This window comes from Piliocolobus tephrosceles, chromosome 13, assembly GCF_002776525.5.
Source record: "Piliocolobus tephrosceles isolate RC106 chromosome 13, ASM277652v3, whole genome shotgun sequence".
In the NCBI taxonomy this organism is placed as follows: Eukaryota; Metazoa; Chordata; class Mammalia; order Primates; family Cercopithecidae; genus Piliocolobus; species Piliocolobus tephrosceles.
Window position 1 is genome coordinate 65712633 of NC_045446.1, and position 18530 is coordinate 65731162.

Below are 18530 nucleotides of genomic sequence, written 5' to 3' on the forward strand. Positions count from 1 at the left end.
TGAAAGACACGCTGGTCCCCGTGGGGACTCCCGGCGCCCGGCAACCCGGGCCGCCGAGGGGGGCAGTAGGACCCAGGAACCGGGAGGCGCCGGCAGAGGGAGGGGCCGGGGGCTGGGGAGGTTTGAGGGAGGTCTTTGGCTTTTTTTGGCGGAGCTGGGGCGCCGTCCGGAAGCGTTTCCAACTTTCCAGAAGTTTCTCGGGACGGGCAGGAGGGGGTGGGGACTGCCATATATAGATCCCAGGAGCGGGGGAACGGGCGAAGAGCAGAATCGTGTCGTGGCTCGAGAGCGAGAGTCAGGTCCCGGCGCCAGCCCAGCCCGACCCAGGTGAGGCGCGAGAGACGCCTGCGTGCGGCCCGGGGGCGCGCCGAGCAATCTGGGGGTGCGCGAGTGAGTGAGAAGGGCGAGGGGACCCTGCGAAGCGTTGGGGGCCAAGCCAGAGCCTGCAAACTGGAGACCCCGGCACTTTGTGGGCCGCTGGAGGGTTTGGAATCGAGAGCCCAGGGCTAGCCAGTGATGGAGCCAGCTGAGGGCTAGGGCGGAGATAGGAGCCGGGGTGGGAGTCCGTGCACTCGGAGGACTGGGAAAAAGTGCAGGGACCCCTAGAAGGTGGTGGTGGCAGAGATGAGACTAGGTGCTGTGTAAAGGGACCTGGAGGCGGAGAGCAGAGCCTGTGTGGAAAGAAACAGAGGACGAAGGAGATGGGGTCCGGTGCCTCTTCCCGCAGGGGTAGGGAGGACAGGCCGGCCTCGCAGTTCCAGGTCACTTCCGTTCTATGGTTGAGACTCAGGGGCAGCAGTGATTGGTGGCCCAGCCTCCTCACAGGCTTGCTGAGGGAACCTGAGCCTCCTGAAGGTAGTAGGGTGGTGGGAAAGGAGGTGAAATAGTCTTGACTCCTGGGGCCCATGTGCTCTGATAGAAGTGGGCGATAGTGGCTCAATTTCTCATCAGCAGCTTGCAGCCTGGATGATGGCAGTCAAGGGAAACACTTGGCCAGCGAGGCTCCCTACCCTCCGAAAAAGGGAGTAGGGGTCAGCAGGGTCTGCTCTGGTTTGGGGATGAAGGGGCTGACTAGAAGGATTTGAGTCTCTCCTTCTGTCCACTGCCACCGGGTTCTTGGAGTAACTGCAGGGTTTAAACTGCAGAGTCTAACTTCCAGAGGCTGGGGTTCCCTGCCCCCCAGCTTAGAAACATTCCTGAGGTGGCTGGAGAGCAGGAGGGACAATGGATGCACTTCCACACTGGCCCAGAGTCTCAGCCCCTCCTCTTCCTTTTTTTCCGGCTGGTCCCTCTGGGCTGTAGGGCCCAGATGGAGGCCTGGGGAAAATGAGGGGGGCTTTGGTTCTCCGGAATTCCGGCCGGGGCCACACCCTGCTGTCTTCAGATGGTTCCTGTACCCATCCCCCCTTCCCATCCTCTCCTTTGTCTCCTCTGTCACCGGGACTCCCTGCAGAGATTTTTTGTACTGGCTGTGTAACAGGACACCGCATGCAGCCCTCAGGAGGCGATTTGTGCTTCTGTGAGGAGGAACCCCTGTGCTAGGAAGGCGGACCTCTGTTTATCCCGAGGGACCTGGGGTGGCCCCCTGCCCTGGCCTCGTTTCTCCCATTGTACAGTGAGGTGGTCGACCTCCAAGGGCCCTGTAGATTGGGAACTGGTTGTGCCCTCTGTGCCAGGGGCCTCCTCACCATCTGTCCTCTGCCCTCTCCCGTCCTCTTTACTCTTCTGTTTTCTTTCAGAATGAAAAAGGCAGGCATTGACCTCCCTCTGAGGCAGTTTCCAGGTACTTTAGACCTCTCAAGTGTTTGGGACCCTCTGGTGGCCCCCATCATCTCCTCCCTTTCCCTTCCAGACCCTGCTCAGTCCGACTAGCTGTGGCCACAGTCCTGGCTAGGTGATCTTGTATTTTCTTTGTGGGACTGTAACTCAGCTAACCTTGGCCTGAGGGCCGGCATTTCTCTGTGGCGAGATGGGCTGGGCTGTGGGAGGCTGGCCTGCTTGCAGTAACTTGCCTTTCCCCGTTTCTGCTGCTGGGTTTAATGGGGCTGCCCTTCTCCCCAGTAGCGCATCTCCCTTCAGAGATCCATGTGCAGATGGGAAGGGAGTTAAGGCCAAGAAGGCTCCTGGAGTCCCCTGGCAAATACGTGGCACCCCCAGGGGCCTGAATCAGACCTGCTTCCCAGGCTGGAAGCCCCCCTCTGCCGGCCGGTGGAGACAGTTCGGCTTCCTGCCTGCCACGTCACCACCAGGAGCAGGCGCTAAGCTGCTGCGGGCCTAGCGAGCTGCCTGAGGAATCCCAAACCAGTTATTTGGAGCTTGCTTGAGAAGCCCCTCCCAGTCCTTTGAGGTTCTGGCTGGTGGGGGTGGGGGCTGTCAAGATGGTACCTGCCACGTTGCATGGCTGGGAGTGGGCTCTTCAGCTACCTCCTCTGGGAAGGGAGGCTGGTGGCCTCTGTTGCGGTCTGAGCTCCAGCATCACTGGTCTGGATCAGAGGTGGCGTTTGAGTAGGGTGGCCATATGCCTATTATCCTGGTGTAATAATTAGTAGTGCCCATTTTACTTTTATAAGTTTCCTTGTTTGTGCAATAAATTATATGGTTGTTCTGCCTTTGAGGCTCCAGTTCTGGCAGGGAAGGAGCCAGGGCTGGGAGGAAGGTGTCTTGGGGTTTATTCTAGGCCCCAAGATCCCCCCTTCATTTTAGGGTAAGACTCAGATATCCCCGCTCCTGCCAGACATGTGTAGATCTCTGGGCCTTCCCTCTTCTCCCCACCTCCCTCCCCTTGGACCCTTTGCTTCTTTTATACTGCACCTTCAAGGCTTCAAGGAGGGTGGCAGTCCCCGGAGACGGGGAACCTGTCCAGGTTTTTGGGATGGCAGCGGTAGAGTCTTCCCAGAAATACAGTGGTCCCCAGGCAGCCAGAGTCCTGAGGGTCTTCCACCAGGATCTCAAATTTCGGTCTTCTTCAAGGATGACCACAAGTTGGGATCTACCAGAGCAGTGGTATTGCAGCCTCCATCAGGGTTCCTTCTATCCTTCCCTTTGCCCTGTCATCTCTCCTGTGCTGTTGCATGACGTAGAGGAGGATAATGGCCTGAAGGGAGAGAGGGAGTGTGAAAGTATCCCAGGAACAGAGACTGTCCCAACTGGAGGCCCCAGAGAGGGGACTGGGGCTTGTCTTGGGGGCCACTGCTACTGCTGGGGCTTGGGGAGGAGGCCTGAGGGCAACCCTGAAGCCTTGGAGCAAAGGGCCTGTGTGGCAGAGGCTGTCAGATGGGAGGGCAGAATGGAATCTGACATGGCTCCAGCTTCCTTGGAGGCTGAGTGCACCTCTGGCCAGCTGCTGGTGATGGGGGAGGGGGTCACTGCTCTATCGAGCTTTGTGTGACTCACCCTTTTCCCTAGTATCGTGTCCTTGTGCTATGTCAGGAAGCCTCCTTCCCACCCCCACCGAGTCTTCAAAGGAGTCGGTCCCCCAGGAGCTTTTGTCCTGGGGATTTCCCATCTGCACCAGGAGCACTGTGGGCAGTTGGACATTCCAAGTTCCTGCCCAGACAGAAGCCTTGGGCATGGAGACCTGGACCCTTCAGCCTGGAAAAGGGAGACTGAGGCTGAGTGGACACAGGACACACACACACTCTCAGGGTCACCCCTGGGGCAGCAGATTGAAGCATCTGGGCTCCCCATTTAATGAGTGACCCAACCGGTGACTCATTAACGTCCCAGAGCAGAATGAAAGGCATGGGGGCGGGGCAGCCCTCCAGCTCTGTCCATCATCCCTTGCCCAGGCATCTGGGCTTCCTGTAGATTCTCAGCTCAGCTGCTGCTTTTTCTCACTGGAAAAGGGCCCCCAGGGTTATGTGAGATCAGGGCTGACCACTCTATAAAACTGATGAGGACTCCAGGTCTGGCCAAGTGACCCTGTTTTACCTTCATTCAGGAAGAGCTGAGGCCTACTGTGTACTAGGCACGGGGGATATAGTGGCAACCAGATTGGCTAGGTTTTCTGTCCTTCTGGAGGCCACAGCCTACTTAGCAGAAATAGATATGTAATAAACACACAAATAAGTGGAAGTGTTGGCTGGCCAATGCAGGAAATCAATAAGGTGGTCTGGTGGTGACTTGCTGGGAATGCTGCTTTGAGTAGGGAGGTCACAGAGGCCTCTGAGAGGCAGGCTGGCAACCCTGAGTCAGGTATGGGATTCCTGGACTGTGGGCTCTTTTACCCCCATCTCCAGGGGACTTGTGGTAGCCAGAGAGCTGGGGGTGGTTGTTGGGGGAGGAAGGCCTTGGGCTTCAAGACCACCCTGTCTATGCAACCCTCACAGGCCCACCGTGGTGCACGAAAACCACCTCCTAGCCATGCACTCCCTCCTGCTCCTCAGCGCCTTCTGCCTTCTTACCGTGGCCCTGACCGCCGAGGTGAAGAAACCTGCAGCTGCAGCAGCTCCTGGAACCGCAGAGAAGTTGAGCCCCAAGGCGGCCACGCTTGCTGAGCGCAGCGCCGGCCTGGCCTTCAGCCTGTACCAGGCCATGGCCAAGGACCAGGCAGTGGAGAACATCCTGGTGTCGCCCGTGGTGGTGGCCTCGTCGCTGGGGCTCGTGTCGCTGGGTGGCAAGGCGACCACGGCGTCGCAGGCCAAGGCAGTGCTGAGCGCTGAGCAGCTGCGCGACGAGGAGGTGCACACCGGCCTGGGCGAGCTGCTGCGCTCACTCAGCAACTCCACGGCGCGCAACGTGACTTGGAAGCTGGGCAGCCGCCTATACGGACCCAGTTCCGTGAGCTTCGCTGATGACTTCGTGCGCAGCAGCAAGCAGCACTACAACTGCGAGCACTCCAAGATCAACTTCCGCGACAAGCGCAGCGCGCTGCAGTCCATCAACGAGTGGGCCGCGCAGACCACAGACGGCAAGCTGCCTGAGGTCACCAAGGACGTGGAGCGCACGGACGGCGCCCTGCTAGTCAACGCCATGTTCTTCAAGCGTGAGTCGGGAGCGCGCTCAGGGGTCCTCTTCCTCCTCCTTCCAGGACCCCCTAACAAGAGTTAGGACGACATTCCATGCGCTCCATTCTTCACTGCCTCTCATTTGTGCTGTGACAACCCAGGGAGGCAGGACTGTCACTCAGCATTTTGTACAGACTGGAAACTAGATTCAGAGACAGGTAGCAACGTGTAAAGGAATGGTTCAGGGAGCCGAGGCCCCAGAAGGACTCCGTGGAATGTATTCTGACCGAACTTTGTCAGAGTGCTCCTCCTTTATATCTTGGAATGAATAAAATTAAATAATCCATTCTGCCTCAGTAGTGAGCTAGAGAAAGAACCCGAATCCTTTTTTTAAAATTATTTTTATTTTGAGATAGTCTCACTCTGTCACCCAGGCTGGAGTGCCATGGCACGATCTCAGCTCACTGCAGCCTTGGCCTCCCAGGTTCAAGCAATTCTCCTGCTTCAGCCTCCCGAGTAACTGGGATTACAGGCGCGTACCTCCACACCCAGCTAATTTTTGTATTTTTAGTAGAGACAGGGTTTCACCATGTTGGCCAGGCTGGTCTCAAACTTCTGGCCTCAAGTGATCTGCCCGCCTCGGCCTCCCAAAGTGCTGGGATTACAGGTGCGAGCCACCACAGCTGACCAAGACCCAGAATCCTTAAAGCAACCTTGGGGACAGGCAGTGTTACCTTCATTTCGCAGTGAGGAAACAGGCTCAGCGAGGAGGAAGCAAAGCCAGGACTCAGGCCCAGATGCCTCTGTCTTCAGTTGAAGATTAGATGTAGGGTTAATAAATATTTTTGAGTACCTCCATAGACAATACTATTCTTACAGTTTGCTGTGAGAATGAAGTAACCCTTGTTTTACAAATGAGGCCAAGCTAGGAGAGATGAGGTCTCCCTGAGTCAGTGACTGAGCTTGGATTGGAACATAGGTCTGGCTGTGAGCAAGGGCAGGGTTCAGGCCACTCTCAGACATTTTTTGTCGTGATTTTCTGGTCATGGAGACAGAACTTGCAGAGAAAAATGAAGGGTGGGCCGAGCACAGCAGCTCATACCTATAATCCTAGCACTTTGGGAGGTCAAGGTGGGTGGATCACATGAGCCCAGGAATTCAAGACCAGCCTGGGTAAGATGGCAAGACCCCATCTCTACAAAAAATTAGCCATGCATGGTGGCACATGTTGGTAGTCCCAGCTACTCTGGAGGCTGAGGTGTGAGGATTGCTGGAGCCCGGGAATTCAATACTGCAGTGCGTCGTGATTGCACCACAGCACTCCAGCTAGGGGACGGAGTAGGACGGACCTTATCTCAAAAAGAAAAATAAAAAAAAAAATGAAGGGTGGTCATGGGGGCACTCCCTGCCCAGGGCACAGCTGTTCCTCAGGTACCAGGTAGGGTAGAAAGCCCACCTCAGAGCATGTTTCCAAAATATCTGACAAGTGTCAGAGCTGGGGGTGGCCATAGAGGTGGCTGAACTGAGGGTGGAATAAATTCTGTTTCATGTGGGAGCAGCCAGGCACTGACTGTAGGGAACCGTATCCTCAGATGGCATGTCCTGGGGCCAACACCCCTTCCCAAAGCTGGGAACATGGACTCTGTGGGCTGCGTGCTCTACAGCTGGGCTCTGAAGAATGGAGCAAAGACCTGTGGCAGGGACAAATCAAGGGTCTGCCGTTGGGGGTGGCTGTGGGCTGTGATTGTGTCTGGGGGTGGCCATGTGTCTCTGACCCTGTGTTTTGCCCCAACTACAGCACACTGGGATGAGAAATTCCACCACAAGATGGTAGACAACCGCGGCTTCATGGTGACTCGGTCCTATACCGTGGGTGTCATGATGATGCACCGGACAGGTAGGTGCTGTGAGGAGCAGGGTGTCAAGGTGGGTGGAGATCTAAGGGTAGTTAGGGTCTGACCCACCCCTGCACACAGGGTGCCCAGTGTCCTCTCCGCTCCTCTCCCAGGCCTCTACAACTACTATGACGACGAGAAGGAAAAGCTGCAAATCGTGGAGATGCCCCTGGCCCACAAGCTCTCCAGCCTCATCATCCTCATGCCCCATCACGTGGAGCCTCTGGAGCGCCTTGAAAAGCTGCTGACCAAAGAGCAGCTGAAGATCTGGATGGGGAAGATGCAGAAGAAGGCTGTCGCCATCTCCTTGCCCAAGGGTGTGGTGGAGGTGACCCATGACCTGCAGGTGAGGGGTGGCCCAGCCCAGGGGCCTGCAGGGCTTGGAGTCAGGAGGAGGTGTTGGCGCCCCACTCACCAATTCAGCAGGTCTGTCCCAAGACCCCCTGGATGTCCAGGCAGTGCTGGGCTCTGTGATAGGGGAAGCTGGGACAGGAGGTGTGGGCCCTGCCCTTGGGAAGATGATGATAATACCAGCAGCTAAATATAACAGAACACTTCCTGTATGCTAGACGTTCTTCTCAGCACTTTATACGTTTTTGTTTTTGTTTTGAGATGGAGTCTCACTCTGTTGCCCAGGCTGGAATGCAATGGTGCCATCTCGGCTCACTGCAACCTCCACCTCCCGGGTTCAGGCAGTTCTCCTGCCTCAGCCTCCTGAGTAGCTGGGATTACAGGCATGAGCCACCACCCCCAGCTAATTTTTGTATTTTTAATAGAGACGGGATTTCACCATGTTGGCCAGGCTGGTCTTGAACTCCTGACCTCAAGTGATTCGCCTGCCTCCGTCTCCCAAAGTGCTGGAATTACAGGTGTGAACCACCATACCCAGTCTTTGTATGTATTAAACTCTTTTAATCCTCAAAACAACTTTATTAGGTAGGACTATAAATTTCATCTTAGAGATGAGGAAACTGAGACTCAGAAAAGTTAAGTAACCTGTGCAAAGTCACGCAGCTAGTAATTCAGACATCTTGCACCAGAGCTAACCTTCGGTCACAGCACTGCCTCTAAGGTCATCTTGCACCAGAGCTAACCTTCGGTCACAGCACTGCCTCTGAGGTCTGAAGTGCCCCCAGTTACAGATTGTTTAAGCTGGAGGATTATCTACCATGCAATAATCAGACTGGTAGCTATGGGTCATCTAGGGTGGCCAGAAACTTAACACACATGCTCAAGATTCTCCCTTGCAGCCACCCTGGGCGGTGGGCAGAGGCTCAGAGAGAAGCAATGACTCCCTAAGGTTCCCCAGGCTCGTAAGTGGTGGAGTTGCAATTAGACCTCAAGGTAAAAACATAATAGCGGCCTTTTTGTCATCAAGAGAGAGATTTTTGACTTACCCAAAAAAGGAAACTTTTGTGTCATTTTTTCCTTGGATGCCAAAAATGGTTCTAACCTGCAGAGTTGATCCAGACTTGCTGCCCAGACAGCTTGGAGAGAGAAAGCTGGAGATGAAATGAGGCTTAGGCTCCAAACCAGGGACAAGTAGAGCTTGTACTGGTTTGTGCTGTAGACCCTGGGAGTTCCTGGAGAGGGGTCACTGTCCCTCTCCTGGTCCTGGGCTTGATCCTTCCCTAGCCCCTTCTCCAGTGACTGTTGTCGCACGCCCTTCTCCCCTTGTTCCTCTGGTGTCTTCCTGGAACCCTCAGGGGGAGACCGTACCCCGCAGTTCATGGGGTAGAGTTGGGAAATTTGAGGTGGGTGACGTGTGCGAGGTCGTCAGGGTGGGAAGAGCTGGGCCTACCTCGAATGCCTGTCTTAGGACCCCCTGAGTCTCAGGACCTCACGCCTGATTCCTGTGTGGCCTTGCCAGGGAGGTGGAGGTTATCCTGCAGAATCCTGGGCCCTGCCATTTACTCAGCCCACAGCCCTTTACTATCCTCTCTCCTGCATGGAGAGCCAGGGAGAGCCCTGGACGTGGGCCCTGCCCTCAGGGAGCTCCAAGCCAGGTGAGAGAGACAGGCAGCACCAGACTGGTAACAGGAAGGTCCAGGGAGGCACCACTCGTCTTGTGGGCTCGGGAAGGCTTCCTGAAAGAAGTGGTTTCTAAAGGTCCCTAATGGGAGACAGGATGGCCATCCAGGGTATAAGCTGTCCAGTGAGGCTGTCTGGAGAGTGGGGTGGGGCGTGCCAAGGGATGTGGCTGGAGGCTGCCACAGAGGCACAGGTCATATGTTAAAGAGCTTATGGTTGGCTTCCAAGAGCTGTGCAGGGCGGTGGAAAGATGCGTGTGTGTGTTTGTGTATGTGTTTTAACTTTTTACTATGGAACATTGGAAAAATAAATTAAAAGTAGATTAGTGTAATGAACCCTCAAGTGTCTATCACCCAGCTTCAAGCATTATCAGCTCAGGGCCAATAGTGAGCCATCTCTACCCACCAATTCCCCCCTGCATCCGATTATTCCAAAGCAAATTCCAGGCATCCTATCACTCTGGACAGGTTTTAAGCCCCAGAGTGATGTGGACATAGTTGTCCTTAGATCAGTCTTTCTCAAACTTGAGTATGCTAAGAAAGCACTTGGGGAGTTTGTGAAAAGGAATCCATGCCCAATCCCAGAGATTCTGATTCAGGGGTCTGGGCTGGAGTCAGGACATGAGCATTTCAGATAAGCTCCTGGGTGGTGCCCATGCTGCCTGTCCCTGAACTGCGGCTCGGCAGTGCTGGGATAGTTTCTCACTTGTTTTCTGAGTCTCAGCTTCCTCATCTGTGAAGTGGGGATTAGAAGCCCTTGTAGGGTTGCAGTGAGAATTGAGAAAGCTGTGGTTTGAAGTGCCCAGTGCCATGCCTGGCATACAGAAGGTGGCCAGGGAGCAGTTCTCTCCTCTCTGAGGAGCAGTCAGGGTAGTATGGGGTGGAGGGTTTGAGGGCGGAGGAGCCTGGCATGCCATGGCCTCACCTGGCACACCTCCTTGTTCCCACAGAAACACCTGGCTGGGCTGGGCCTGACGGAGGCCATTGACAAGAACAAGGCCGACTTGTCACGCATGTCAGGCAAGAAGGACCTGTACCTGGCCAGCGTATTCCATGCCACCGCCTTTGAGTTGGACACAGATGGCAACCCCTTTGACCAGGACATCTATGGGCGCGAGGAGCTGCGCAGTCCCAAGCTGTTCTACGCCGACCACCCCTTCATCTTCCTGGTGCGGGACACCCAGAGCGGCTCCCTGCTGTTCATTGGGCGCCTGGTCCGGCCTAAGGGTGACAAGATGCGAGACGAGTTATAGGGCCTCAGGGTGCACACAGGATGGCAGGAGGCAGCCAAAGGCTCCTGAGACACATGGGTGCTATTGGGGTTTGGGGGGAGGTGAGGTACCAGCCTTGGATACTCCATGGGGTGGGGGTGGAAGAACAGACCAGGGTTCCCGTGTGCCTGAGCGGACCTTCCCAGCTAGAATTCACTCCACTTGGACATGGGCCCCAGATACCATGATGCTGAGCTTGGAAACTCCACATCCTGTGGGACCTGGGCCACAGTCATCCTGCCTGCCCTCAAAGTCCCAGATCAAGCCTGCCTCAATCAGTGTTCATATTTATAGCCAGGTACCTTTTCACCTGTGAGACCAAATTGAGCTAGCGGGGTCAGCCAGCCCTCTTCTCCTGACGCCAAAACACCTCAGCCGCCTCCCTAGCTCTATCCCAACCTCTCCCAACTATAAAACTAGGTGCTGCAGCCCCTGGGACCAGGCACCCCCAGAATGACCTGGCCGCAGTGAGGCAGATCGAGAAAGAGCTCTCAGGAGGGGCTTCTGGGCAGACTCTGGTCAAGAAGCATCGTGTCTGGCGTTGTGGGGATGAACGTTTTGTTTTTGTTTCTTCCTTTTTTAGTTCTTCAAAGATGCGGAGGGAAGGGGAAACATGAGCCTTTGTTGCTATCAATCCAAGAACTTATTTGTACAATTTTTTTTTCAATAAAACTTTTCCAATGAAATTCTGTTGGAGCGTGGAAGAAGATTGGATCCGGAGATTCTTACACCATTCTTCCCAGGGGACAGGGTCTCCTGTTAAGGCAGACTTGCTACTGATGGCTTATATCAGGCCCTGGAATGCTGGCAGATCACTGTGCAGACCGTGCCAAGTGGCAGGTGCACTCCATGCTGACCCGGGAAATGGTTCTGGCTCTGGCAGCCCTGGAGAAGTTGCAGCTGCAGGGCCTGAATGAGAGCACTGGACCTGGAGCCAGTCTTCAACCTCTTCGCCTTTCTTTCTTTACCCTTTTTTAAGAAGTGGGTCTTACTGTGTTGCCCAGGCTGGACTCAAACTCCTGGGCTCGAGCGAACCTCCTTCCTCAACCTCCCGAGTAGTGGACTGCAGGGAGGACTATGGGCATGAGCCACTATGCCTAGCTCCCCTAGCCTTACATTGCAAACTGACCTCATGCTGCATCCAGGGCCATAGGTACAAACGCAGGCACACATTTAGTAAGTTGCCTGGCTTTAGGCTGGGCTTTGGAAGGAGCTTGTGGGGATCCTTGCCCTTAGGTGGCCCGAAGTGTTGGGTTTGTAGCAGGCGAGGAGGAGGTACCCAACACAGTCCCTTTTGACACAGTCCTCCAGTTGGATGCCTCATGGTCCTTAGGGCTCCTGACACCATAACTCAGGGAGAGAGAGGGATGCACGGGATGGAGCCAGTGGCCAGGGAGGCAGAGGAGCAGAGGATATTGGGCTGGAGCCCCATCTCTGCTGCCTGCTGGCCATTTAACCTTGGATAGGTCATTTTTCTCTCTGGGCACCTCCAGCTTTCCTCTGCCAAAATTGTGACCTAGGGATTGTTGATTCAGGAAGGGATCCCTTTCCTGGCTGAGCAATCCAGCAGTAGCCACCAAGATGTACGTGGATCTGCAGAAGGGCTAGCTGATTCACTCCCGTCATTGCCACAACAGAGTTTCAGCAAGACTGCTCAGAGTCCCAGGGCCGTCCTGTGCTTCAGCTCAATCATTCAAATCTCTATGTTCAAGGGGCTTTGTCTAGAGGTGGAGACTTGGACAGTGACCAGGGTGCTCAGGGCTCACTGTGTTCCAGGCACCTGGATCATTCTGTTCTGTGTGCCACGCTTGTCCCCCTGCCTCAGGGCCTTTGCACTGGCTGTCCTTGCTGCCTGGCAGGCGGTTTTTGTAGATGTTTACAGGGTTGGTTTTTGTCATCCAGGATTCAGCGTAAACATCTGCTCAGAGAGGCCTTCACTGACCACCCTCCATAACCAGTCCCTCTCCCACCTCAGTTTCTCTACCATGATTTCTCACTTCACTGACTCCTTAGCACTATGAAATTACCCACTTAAGACTTCCCTGCATGCCTCCCCTCCTAGAATGGAAGCTCCAGGAAGAGAGGGTCCATGGTTGTTTGTCTATTGCTGTAAGTTGTGCACCTAGTTTAGCATCATGCACGTATCGAGGAAGACTTCCAGGAGGAGGTGACATGTGGGCTGCTTTAAAGGGTGAGTAGGCATTTCTGGATCAGAATAATGCTTTGAGTGAAATCAGCTGGTACTGCTTTGTGTTTTGCGCCTCCTATGTGCCAAATACTTGATATGTACAGTTTTATCCAAGCTTCCTAACAGCTTGGCTAGTAAGGGATTATTCCCATTTTACAGGTGAGATAACAGGCTGAGTGGTTAAGTGAGCTGCCTGAGGCCCCACAGTCAGTGGGGGTCCGGGCTGGGACTCGATCCTAGTCGGTAGGGTAGTTGCTTTGCCACATAGGAAGGGCAGGAGAGGCCCCAACACAGTGCCTGGAACCCAGCACTGAGTACAGATTCTAGTAAAGAAGGCGTGTTAACTTGCATACAATCTGTATCCATCTCACTTAATCCCCGCAGTAGCCCTGTTAGGTGGGAAGTCATCCTAACTTTACAAGGTGCAGCTCAGAGAAGGCAGAGACTGGACTGGAACCCAGGCCTCCTGGCCCTGAAGTTCAGCCCGTGACAGCTCCCCCACCAAGTGGGAATGGGCAGTAAAATAAGCCAGGCATGGGTGTGGGGCCACTCAGAGGACCCAAAGGGGGTCTTGAGGCCACGCTCCTCCATCCTGACTCAGGTGGGGAGGGTGGTAAGAGGTCTGTGCTGTTGCATCTCAAACACCAGTCTGTGATGACTGGAGTTGCTGGTGTGGGAGTGGCAGTGCAGGTGGCAGAGGTGGGTGAGTTAGGGGTGGGGTGGGTTCTAGAGGTTGGTCCAGCCAGTGTTGCTGTCCCCAGTGGCCCATCACTGCCCTGTATGGAGCTTTCCTGCCGCCTGGAGGCCATTGGAGGGATCACCCTGTTATTCTCACCCTGGTGCTTGTTAAAGTCTTGGGAGATAATGAGCCTGTTGGATTGTGTGGGTCCCAGATGTGGATGCAAGTGGGGGAGATGCGGATTAGCCTTCTCCTGAGTGCCTACTGTGTGCCCTGCACTGCCATGTATGATTTTATTTAATTTTCAGACTTCCCTCCGGAGTAGCTGTTACTGCCCCACATTATAAACAAGAAAACTGGGGCTCAGAGAGGTGAAGTGACCAGCTCAAGGCCACCCAGCAGGTCAACGACAGAGCTTGGCCCATTGGGAACCCAGGTGTCCTGGTTGTAGAGGAAGGAGAAGTTACTGACGTGTGAGCTCCGTGCTCCACAGCTTGCAGGGGGCAGTCACCCATCTTTTCCCCAGTCCCTGCAGCACGGGGCTTGTTGTCCTCCTGACACTCCAGCTGTGGCCTCCGGGAGGGCATGCCCTTGTCTGCCTGTGTCCTGCTGCATCACCGCACCTAGCAGAATGCCCAGCACACAGGAGGTGCCTAATAAATGCCCATTCTAAGGAAGCTGTCCAGTGGGAGCTATGGTGTTTAGCAGCAGAGGCGTTGGAGCCTGACAGGTCTGATGGGCATCCCAGCTCTGCCACTCCCTAGCTGTGTGACCTTGGGTCAGTTACTTACCTTCTCTGAGCTTCAGTTTCCTCAGTAGTAAGGTGGAAATGGTAACAGTACTTACCTCATAAGGTTGTGGTGAAAGTTAAATGAGGTAATCCATGGTACTTGGCAAATACATAGCCAATAAATATTATTAATAGTTACTAATAAGAGAAAGTAGTGATTCAAAATCATACAGCAGGCCGGGCGCGGTGGCTCACACCTGTAATCTCAGCAATTTGGGAGGCCGAGGTGGGTGGATCACGAGGTCAGGAGTTCAAGACCAGCCTGGCCAATATGGTGAAACCCCGTCTCTACTAAAAATACAAAAATTAGCTGGCATGGTGGTGCTTGCCTGTAGTCCTGGCTACTCGGGAGGCTGAGGCAGGAGTATTGCTGAACCTGGGAGGTGGAGGTTGCAGTGAGCCAAGATCGTGCCACTGCACTCCAGCCTGGAAGACAGAGTGAAAGCCTGGGCGACAGAGTGAGATTCCGTCAAAAAAAAAAAAAGAATCATACAGCAGAGCTGGGATTTGAGCCTACCTCTCTGCAACTGTAAAAAGTCTGATCCTTTCCATTATGCCACAGTGCCTTGGATTCAGGCTGGGCTGAAGTATCAGGGGAGACTCCCGGAGGAAGGGGCTAGAGCTGGATTACAAGAAGGAAAGAGGCATTCCAGATGTGAGGAACAGCTGGAACAGGGATGCAGCAGTTGGAATAGGCAGGGTGACCCTGGAACACAGGGAGGAGGGCGGTGAGGAGGGTGGAAGTGGGAGACGGAGGATCGAACTGCTATGTGATGGGAGCCCCCTGGATAAGGCACACAGCAGGTCAGTGAGTGTTCTTAGAGGCAGGACAGATGGCCCTTGCCACTCAACCCCTCCAAGTTTCCCAGTCCTTTGTCCTGCGACTCCCGCTACCTCTACTGTCCCACTCAGTTATCACCATCTCCCCTTCCTGTTTGCCCAAGGCTGTCTCCTCTACCTGGTGCCAGACCTCTCCCATCTCTGCCTGTTGAGCGCCCCTCATCCTTAGAGGCCTATTTCAAAGGGTAGCATGACCCCCAGGGAATCTTCTAGGCCCCTAGACAGAAGCATGAAACACGCACAGCAGTATCCCTTCAGGTGCCCTGGAGACACACCATCCTTCATGCATCTTGCTGCCGTTTTTCTTCCGTTTTCTCAGTGTGACTTTTCTCAGTCTGCTCAGCTCCACCACGTGGTCTCCAGTGCCCCATCCCTCTGGGCGCACGCAGTTCATGCTGACCCACCTGGCTGCTCCAGCAAGAATGAGGAAGTGGCTTTGTATTTAAAAGACGCAGGCTGAGAAGTGGACAGCTCTTTTCCTTTGTTTTTTTTCCATGTCATTTCTCCATTTACCCACTTTTGGTGTAAGCAGAGGTCCCAAGCTCAGCAGGGGAAACTCCAGGCAGAGGACAGTGCACTGAGCCACATTTTCTGACTTCTTCTTTTTCACTCTGTTGCCAGGCTAGAGTGCAGTGGCATAATCTCGGCTCACTGTGCCCTCCGCCTCCCAGGTTCAAGAGATTCTTCTGCCTCAGCTTCCCAAGTAGCTGGGAATACAGGCACGCACCACCACACCCAGCTAATTTTTGTATATTTAGTAGATACGGGGTTTCACCACATTGGCCAGGATGGTCTCAATCTCTTGACCTCGTAATCCACCTGCCTCGGCCTCTGAAAGTGCTGGGATTACAGGTGTGAACCACTGCGCCCGGCCTTCTGATTTCTTAAGACATGAATTTGAGGCTGCTCAAATTACATTGTCCATTTATCGACTGAATTCATGGTACTGCTCTGTCTCAGGTGAAACTTAGGGCCCAGACCTGGATGAGAATGAGATAGTGGTCATGTGGGAAGATACAGACAATTTAGAGGCCCTCCCGCCCCCGCCCCAACAACCCCTACTCCACAGCGCCTCCTAGTGGCAGAAGCAGTCCCTGCTCCTCTGCCTGCGGAGGCTCCTGCCGCCTTGCCTGAAGATGTTGCCATGACCTTGCCTTGAAGTTACCCTGCAGTGTTTTAGTTATTTATTGCTGAGTAACAGGCCACTCCACAGGTAGTGACTTAATTGGGTTTGCTCAGATGACTGCAATCACTGGATGCTGGGCTCAGCTGGGATAGTTGGGATGGCTGATGCTGGGCCTCTCTGTCCACAGGGTCCTTCTTCCCAGTTTCTTCATGGCACGGTGACCTCAGGATTCCGGGAAAATGGAGGCAGGAGCTAAGCATCTGAGGCCTGGGCTTCTTGCATCATGTCACTTGTCATACATTCTCCTGGTTAAAGCTAGTCATGAGGCCAGCCCAAATTCAAGGCGTGAAAACTAGACTCCACTTCTGGAGCAAAATATGGTGGGCATGTCACCTGAGGGGAGGGTAGTTCTCTTCATGCCACACTCACATTGTCTGCAGCCCTATCATGGGTTAAATCCTTGCCTGCCTAATTCCTGAGTCAAGTCTGGGAGGAGGCAGCACACACATCAAAATAATTGCAAGATTTTGCTAACTTATATCAGCAAAAGTCTGGATAGCATATATGAGAATGTTTTCTGTGGGTGCTAATCCAGGGAGGGAGGAATATGATTTTCACTGGGCTGAATTTATTAATATAGGTACATTTAGCTGAGATTCTGGATTCAATGTGCCAGTGTGAGCAGCTAGGAGTGGTTTTGTTTGCTTAGCTGGTTGACTGACTCCTGGATTCAATCAAGGCCTGTGCTCACTGAAATCGAGATCCCAGAAGTTCCTTGTTTTAATATAGAAGATGCAATTCAAAGACCAAGGGAGGGAGGAATGTTGAGGTGACTGTTGTCCTGTGACCCACTCCCTCTCCTTGGCTAAGCTCCACATGCCTAATTTCCTCCTGTACAGCCTGGAAGACTCCCTGCATCAAGGCACCCAGAAACACATGAGTGAAGGGAGCATCTTTGAAGCATGATGCAGCACTTGCTCTCTGTGGCATGGGCATACTGGTGGGAGATGCTGCCACGAAAATGGACTCCATGATTTCAGTGGAAATAATGGGACCCCAGGGGAGCAGAGGGCGAACAGCGCTCGACCGCCCAGAACATCAGACCTCAGGTGGCAATCAGTATGTTCTGACCACAGATGTCTTCAGCAAAGGCTGATTAATCAAGGGCCAAATAGCACCCAGGAGACCAAACAGATGGGCAGCGCTTAAGGTCCTCCTTAATCTCTCTCTCTCTTTTTTTTTTTTTAGATGGGAGTGCAGTGGTGCGATCTTGGCTCACTGCAACCTCCACCTCCTGGGTTCCAGCGATTCTCCTGCCTCAGCCTCCCAAGTAGCTGGGATTACAGGCATGCGCCACTATGCCTAGTCAATTTTTGTATTATTAGTAGAGACGGGGTTTCACCATGTTGGCCAGGCTGGTCTTAAACTCCTGACCTCAGATGATCCACCCACCTCGGACTCCCAAAGTGCTGGGATTACAGGCATGAGCCACTGCACCTGGCCCTCCTTAATCTCTATAACAGAAACAACAAAACAAAACAAAACACAAACCCTCCAGAGCTGGCAAGTGGAAGCTTGTCTTGACCCACTAAAAACAGAATCTCAACCTCTCACCCCAAGTCCCTAGAATGAAAGAGAGGCCAACACCCTTCAGAAAAGCCCCTTCAATAGCACCAGAGACACATACTGTAAATCATTCCTTCAGCCTTCTGCAAAAGGTCGTGGGCCATTTGCCAGAGAATTGTGCTCTGTGAAAGGAAAAGTTTTCAGGGATTAGTAGATGTTAAGTCTATTTAATGTTAATTCCTGAGGACACAGAAAGCTGCTGTGTAGAGAGAGGCTCAGGTGGGTCAGGTAATAATTGGAGTTTTGACCCAAGTGCAGTGGGACCCTGAACCCATTCTGCAATTATGATGATTATTTTTTACTTTCATGATATATAATTGGAATTACAGGTAGAATTCACACATGAGCCTCCAGACCTGTGGAATAAGCGTCATTATGGCAAAATGATGAAGTGGAAACCCCTCAATCTTCCCCTTCTTACCAAAATAATACACCAATAATAAACTCTGGGGAGTCACCGGAACTTGTGCCACCATCAAAGACTTGAAAGATGCAACGGTGGTTTCTGTCACATTTCATTTAACTCATCTATTTGGTCTGTGCAGAAGGCACGGGTCTCGGAGAATGATGACAGGGCATTATCGTAAGCTTACTCAGGTGGTGAGTTCAGTTGCAGATGCTATTATTCCAGGTGTGGTCTTTTTATGGGAACTATAATTTTATTCTGCCACGATGTAAAACTATCTGATGAATTATGTTTTCTTGTCCTCTGTAGACAGTCCCCTTAGCGGTTTTCTTTCTCTTGGCAGGGATAGCAGTACACCTTTCTCATCTTGTCTTGAAACTCCTCAAGTCTCTGATTTTCTATCTATGTGGATTTTGATCATCCTCCCATATCACAGGCCATTATATTTGTCCACTACATTGGTTATACTATGTTGCTAGGATTGGGAGAAGGAGAAGCAGTGGGTACTTCAGATGCATCAATAAGACACAAGTGTGCCTGAGAATGGAAGTAAATCTTGTGAGAACATAGGGGCCTGCCACCCACGTGAAGTTCCTGGGTGTTCAGTGATCTGGATCATGCCAGGAAAGACCCTGCAAAGTGAAAGACAACTTGCTGGGCTTTCTGCCTCTTACTGCTAATAAGCACACTTCTTGGGCTTCTGTGTATTTTAGAGGCAACATATATTGATGTG

At 53.3% G+C, this 18530-nt stretch overlaps 1 protein-coding gene across 2 annotated transcripts; it reads left to right on the plus strand.

Annotated features, from left to right (window-relative positions):
* The first annotated feature begins 126 nt into the window (after positions 1–126).
* SERPINH1 (serpin family H member 1) lies at positions 127–10828 on the plus strand. Of its 2 annotated transcripts, XM_023209372.3 has the most exons (6): positions 127–327; positions 1740–1783; positions 4329–4984; positions 6745–6843; positions 6955–7187; positions 9822–10828. In XM_023209372.3, exons 3-6 carry the CDS (start codon positions 4363–4365, stop codon positions 10122–10124), a joined length of 1257 nt encoding a protein of 418 aa, XP_023065140.1. In that variant the 5' UTR covers positions 127–327; positions 1740–1783; positions 4329–4362; the 3' UTR covers positions 10125–10828. The 2 variants fall into 2 exon arrangements, with proteins under 2 accessions (XP_023065140.1, XP_023065139.1); XM_023209371.2 differs by lacking the exon at positions 1740–1783 and having other exon boundaries at positions 239–327.
* Positions 10829–18530: the final 7702 nt, after the last annotated feature.

Bases quoted from the DNA above. Each gene is read 5' to 3' on its own strand.
- SERPINH1 (XM_023209372.3), top strand. From the start codon at position 4,363: ATGCACTCCCTCCTGCTCCTCAGCGCCTTCTGCCTTCTTACCGTGGCC. The intron at 6,844-6,954 runs GTAGGTGCTGTG...CTCCTCTCCCAG, and splicing joins CATGATGATGCACCGGACAG to GCCTCTACAACTACTATGAC. The intron at 7,188-9,821 runs GTGAGGGGTGGC...TTGTTCCCACAG, and splicing joins AGGTGACCCATGACCTGCAG to AAACACCTGGCTGGGCTGGG.